At 42.0% G+C, this 5776-nt stretch overlaps 1 protein-coding gene across 1 annotated transcript; it reads right to left on the bottom strand.

Annotated features, from left to right (window-relative positions):
• Positions 1 to 1277: 1277 nt before the first annotated feature.
• LOC308365573 (GTPase IMAP family member 8-like) lies at positions 1278 to 3206 on the bottom strand (the record flags this gene model as incomplete). The annotated part of the gene is made up of 3 exons (XM_080839042.1): positions 1278 to 1286; positions 1534 to 2156; positions 2471 to 3206. The coding sequence occupies 3 exons, from the start codon at positions 3204 to 3206 to the stop codon at positions 1278 to 1280; spliced, it is 1368 nt and encodes a 455-aa protein (XP_080695168.1).
• Between the last annotated feature and the right edge of the window lie 2570 nt (positions 3207 to 5776).

Raw genomic sequence — 5776 nt, 5'->3', positions numbered from 1 at the left:
TAATATGACTCCTTGTCAATGGGATCCCTCCTTTAGCCGTGGGTGTGGCAAGCTTAGCAAGCTACACTTTGGTTAGCCTGCAATGGGTACTGTTCGGCGTAGCTCGCTAAGCGGTTCAGCGAGCTAGATTCCAGGCTAAAAAAAGAGAACGCCTCTTTATCGGGTTCGGCGAAGCAACTTCTGATAAATTACCATAGTAACATATCACTTAGCACTAACCTGCTCCAGGGCCCTGTTCGGCGTAGAACTGAAGCTAGGTTAATTAATTTAGCTCGCAACATGAGATAATCTAGCTCGCTAAAGAGAACAGGCTATACGGGTCTGGTGACGGGCGCTAATTTATTTAAACGTAAAGTTAATTTGTCCCAGGCTAAACTCGTCAACTAAATTGCGTGTGCACGGGCAGGATATGACCATGAACGCATTATGAAGAATTCAAGACCATAATCATGTCAAAAGCCAACACTGCCACCGCTGCAACAGCATACAAGAAACTGTCTATATGCTGTCTAAAAAGCAATATCTTTTTCGATGTCAAATATGTGACTGGTGCAATGGGTAGAGCTCATGTGTAACAGATCGCTGGTTTGACTCCCCCTTCCCTCAGTACTAATTGTAGTTTTACATCTCCTTGTAAATCGCTTTGAATAAAAGCGTCTGCTAAATGACTAAATGTAAATGGATTAATAAGAAATTCAAGACATTGAAGCAATGAAAATATATTGTTTATATTTCTCTCTTCTTATCATGCATCCACCTTAATCATTTTCTACAAAAGTGATATGCTATGGTGTAGTAGACAGAGTACTGTATTCACTACTGCACAAAAACTACACACGTTTGCAAAACTAGACGTTTGCAATGAAGTAGGTAAAACAACTTTCGCCAGGGGTGAAGCCGGCTCTGGACGCAGCTGAATTTGATATGTATATGTCGTCTGATGTCAGCAACAGGTGCATGATCGAAAAGGAACAAGTTAATGGCGACTCAGACTGTTCACTCCTGGGTTTGTAAAAGGATCTTGGTCATTTGAAGTCGTTCAGAACTCACAAAACTCTAATGTCAACTTGTGTCTTAGAATAATTTGTCCCTTCCAGTATACAAGGCCATAATGGGTGAGTGTCATATACAAATGATCCTTTAGGACAGTTCACAAACCATTGTAGGCAGTTGGTTGACTTAACATTAGCTACTTGTTATTTATCCTCTGTAGGAGTCTCTGCTAAAGGCCCTACCCCATTACACTCATGCATAACATGATGTCATCAGCATAAGACTCAGGCAGCCTACAGTACCACATATGTGTGAAGAATGAAAACTTGTTCTGTTTGTTTGTTAAAGTTAGAACTCCCAGTGATGAAGAGTCCTGTGAATGTTTTACACACAAAGTTTGTAGTTGTGAAAAATGGCGGATGGAGAGTGGATGTTTAATGAGTCTTTTAACTCACCCATCAGTGATCTGAGAGACTCTCTCTCTATCTTCGCCTTCATCATCCTCTGTTTCATTCTCTCTTCATCTCTCCTCCTCTTCACCTTCATTATTTCTCCTCTCTGTCTCTCCATCTCATAATGTTGTCCTCTGTTTCCTGCCACCATCTCTTCTATCTTCTCCATCAGCTGTGTAACCTGCATGTGATCTTCTCTCTTCTCATTGTTAAGGACATGATATCTGTTCCCACATTTCTCTACCAACCACTGCAGACTCTTTCCTTCACTTTCAATGTGCTGTTCAATGGGTGTGTCTCCCAGCCAGTCTCCACAGGTGAACAACACTATAGTGTGACTCCACACTCTCTCACTGAGAAGCTCCAGGTGTTCCTGCATTGATATCTTCTCTGCCTCTCTGAATGGAGTGCTCACACGCATGACCAGCAGCAGAGCGTGTGGTCCAGGAGGACACAGAGACACACTGAGCTCAATCTCCTCTTTAGTCATGTTGGGAGTTTGATTCAAGGAGACATTCATCCACCATCCTGGAGCCTCCACCACAGTGACCTGCCTCCCTGCTACTTGTCCCTCTCTCTTCACACACTGAGCTGTTCTCCCTACAGTATCAAACTCCTCTCTGCCCAGGATGGTGTTTCCTGATGAACTCTTCCCTGGTCCTATGTATCCCAGAAGCACAATCCTCAACTCTGACAGATGAAGAGAATCACCTGACATGAAGAAGCACAAGTCAGTCAGTGCAGGTTATAGTTCGTCTGAATAACTTATAATCATAGTCAGCTATAGAGGCAACATGATGTCAAATGCATACCTAATCCAAATAGTACATTATGGATGTAAAGACATGTATGAAAAATGACTCTTGTCTATTTAGTCAATGTGTATTTCAATAGCAATAAATGCACTGATCATGTGTCTCCTATCTGCTGTTTTAATGTCTGTAACTGTGTAAAGAAAGCTAATGTACAATCCATTGAGACGAGCAGCAAAAGGGAAGTTGATGAATATGAGATTCCTAACTCACCCATCTGTGATCTGAGAGACTCTCTTTCTATCTTCACCTTTTCTATCTTCACCTTCATCATCCTCTCTTTCACTCTCTCTTCATCTCTCCTCCTATTCTCCTCCAATATTTCTATTCTCTGTCTCTCCATCTCATAATGGTGTCCTCTGTTTGCTGCCACCATCTCCTCTATCTTCTCCATCAGCTGTGTAACCTGCATGTGATCTTCTCTCTTCTCATTGTTGAGGACATGATATCTGTTCCCACATTTCTCTACCAGCCACTGCAGACTCTCTCCTTCACTCTCTATGTGCTGCTCAATGGGTGTGTCTCCCAGCCAGTCTCCACGGGTGAACAGCACTATAGTGTGACTCCACACTCTCTCACTGAGAAGCTCCAGGTGATCCTGCACTGATTTTTTCTCTGTCCCTGTGAATGGTTTATCCACACGTATGACCAGCAGCAGAGTGTGGGGTCCAGGAGGACACAGAGACACACTGAGCTCAATCTCATTTTTAGTCAGTTCTGTAGTCTCCTCTAACTGATGATCCATCCACCATCCTGGAGCCTCCACCACAGTGACCTGCCTCCCTGCTACTTGTCCCTGTCTCTTCACACACTGAGCTGTTCTCCCTCTAGTATCAAACTCCTCTCTGCCCAGGATGGTGTTTCCTGATGAACTCTTCCCACCGTCTGTGGATCCCAGCAACACAATCTTCAACTCTGAGAGATGATGAGAGAAACAGATATGCAGCATGAATTCACATCTAATTACAAAATGAATATAAGCTCTCCAATGTCCTGAAATATAACAATGTGAAAATACTAAATATATTTCTCACCCAGATGTGTATCGTATGTAAGAGCAGCCATTTTCTTTCCCACCTGTGAACACAGCCAGTCAGTTCATGTTATGTTTTTCCTCGAGTCTCTATCTCTTTTACACTTTCTATGTGTCTGTGAGACCAGCACAGATCAGTTCATTCTCGAATGCAGTTGAGAAGAATTTATGAGGGAACTTCTTCTGAACTCCTCTTCCGGTGGATTTAGGACAATATTTGCCATTCTCAAACATTTTCTCAACTTGGATTTCTTCTGATTTTCAGAAGACTTTCAGAACACAAAATAGCCGTCGAAAATATGCCAAAATGTTTTCTCAAATGTGATTCCTTAAAAAAACACAAGTGGATCTCATTAAAGAAAATGTTTTAAGAAAGTGTTAATGCTGAATTTGTGAGAAATCGTTGGTGATTGCGTTCACATCAACTCTACAGACATCCACGGATTTAAATAATGATTATTATAATAAATATGAGAATATTTGAATCATTAACAATTACGTTCACATTCATAGTCATGATTCTACAAGGAATCTTGAAGCTATAAAATAAATTAAAGGACTACACCAGGATGCTGCGCTAGTCTAATGAGCGTCGTTTGGCACTGCCGTCTGTGCAAGTACAGCAGTCCATACTATTCTCATTTGCAGTGTTGCGTCTGACAATATACAAACACACACACACAATACGTATATATATATCAAACACACACACACACACACACACAATATAAATCAAACACACTCACACACACACACACACAAATGGTATTTGACACCCTTTTAGCTGCTGTGATAGGTTCATGAGCTCTTGCTCAGATAGCATGCACGCTCCTTTAACTGAGAAATGATAACTGACTTATAGTCTTTTCCTGCCACAGTCAGAGACAAAGATAGCAAACTGCTATAGGCCCTAACTTGGGGGACTTGTGTCAGTCCTCGGAGATGTTTAGTCATCTTCTGTTTTCATTAGTCCACATGTGTAAACATAAAACGGCTCAAAGATTTGAAATGTGTTTTTCCTTACCTGGCTCCGTCGCCTCTTCTGTACAAGTGAAAGTTAAAACAGAACAGACAGGTAGAGCTGGTTTGGGAGGAGCTGATATGTCTACCTCTGATTGGTTAATACCTGATGTTTGTACAGGTCACATTCCACCATGGGTGTATCGAGTCATACTGTAATAGTCTTTATGTCTCCCTCCATTAAACAAGGATTTATTCTTTCAGTCATTCAGGTCAGCTACTCAGTGCAGCCATTTTAAATAACACCCACAACACAGCAGCTACTGAGTTTAGGATTCATGAGAATTGAGAGAGTTGATATTGCTGTGACTTGAGACTGTAATTCTGATGTGTCACGTGACTGTGAAGGGACTTACCTTCATTCGACTGTGACCAGGAATGCAGTCTGTCCAGAACACAGTGCCCCTGCACACACACACTAATATCTGAGGTGATATCAGGAGGTGTCACGAGGACAGGGAGGTGGAGTTCTGGCTGTAGGATCAGGTGGATGATCTGATGAATACACAGGTGTAAATGATGGTTGTCATAGCAACATGATCAGACGCACTGACGCTCAGGAGGGGAGGTAACTGAGGGGAGGGAAACTAGTTAATGAGAGTGGAGAGATTCCAGTCAGAACTAAAGTTTCATGATTCATATATATTTATGTCTTATTATTCTACTCATATGCCTTTATGCTTCTAAGAATTAGAAGTCTATGATTCATGTATATTAATGTCTTATTACTGTACTATATGCCTTCATAATTACAAGTAGGGTTAATTAATTCTGTGTGTTCCTGAATGTGCTGTTTTATCCCTGTGGCTCGGTGTTCTCAGTGATTGAGATGGGGTGTTTTGGTTTTGTCCCTAAGGCCATAGTGTCACCTCTAACTCGCTCATGGCCCACATGATCTGACCTCTGTGATTAATACCCCTCAGACCTAGGATACTTAAACGGAGCTCTGTGATTAACACCCCAGTCTCCTGTCAGATCTAGGATACTTAAACGGAGCTCTGTGATTAACACCCCAGTCTCCTGTCAGATCTAGGATACTTAAACGGAGCTCTGTGATTAACACCCCAGTCTCCTGTCAGATCTAGGATACTTAAACGGAGCTCTGTGATTAACACCCCAGTCTCCTGTCAGATCTAGGATACTCAAATTCAGCTCTGTAATTAACACCCCAGTCTCCTGTCAGATCTAGGATACTCAAATTCAGCTCTGTAATTAACACCCCCTCTCTTTTACAAATATTCCCCCCTGAAATCAACCCCCTGCCTGTAACATGGGTTCAGGATACGTCTCAGGCTTATGTGAAGCTTCCCTCTGTAATCACTGCTTTTGCCAACAACGATCAACAATTGTACCATGTTGTTAATTACAGCTCTCTTGTCATGTTTTTGTTGTAAACTCAAGTGTCATGCCTGGAGGCTTCTACGGGACATGGTATGCGCGCCTTTATCAGGAAACAAATCTCTTAT

This window comes from Sprattus sprattus (genome assembly GCF_963457725.1).
Source record: "Sprattus sprattus genome assembly, chromosome: 5".
NCBI lineage: Eukaryota > Metazoa > Chordata > Actinopteri > Clupeiformes > Clupeidae > Sprattus > Sprattus sprattus.
This window is presented reverse-complemented; position numbering and strand designations above follow the sequence as displayed.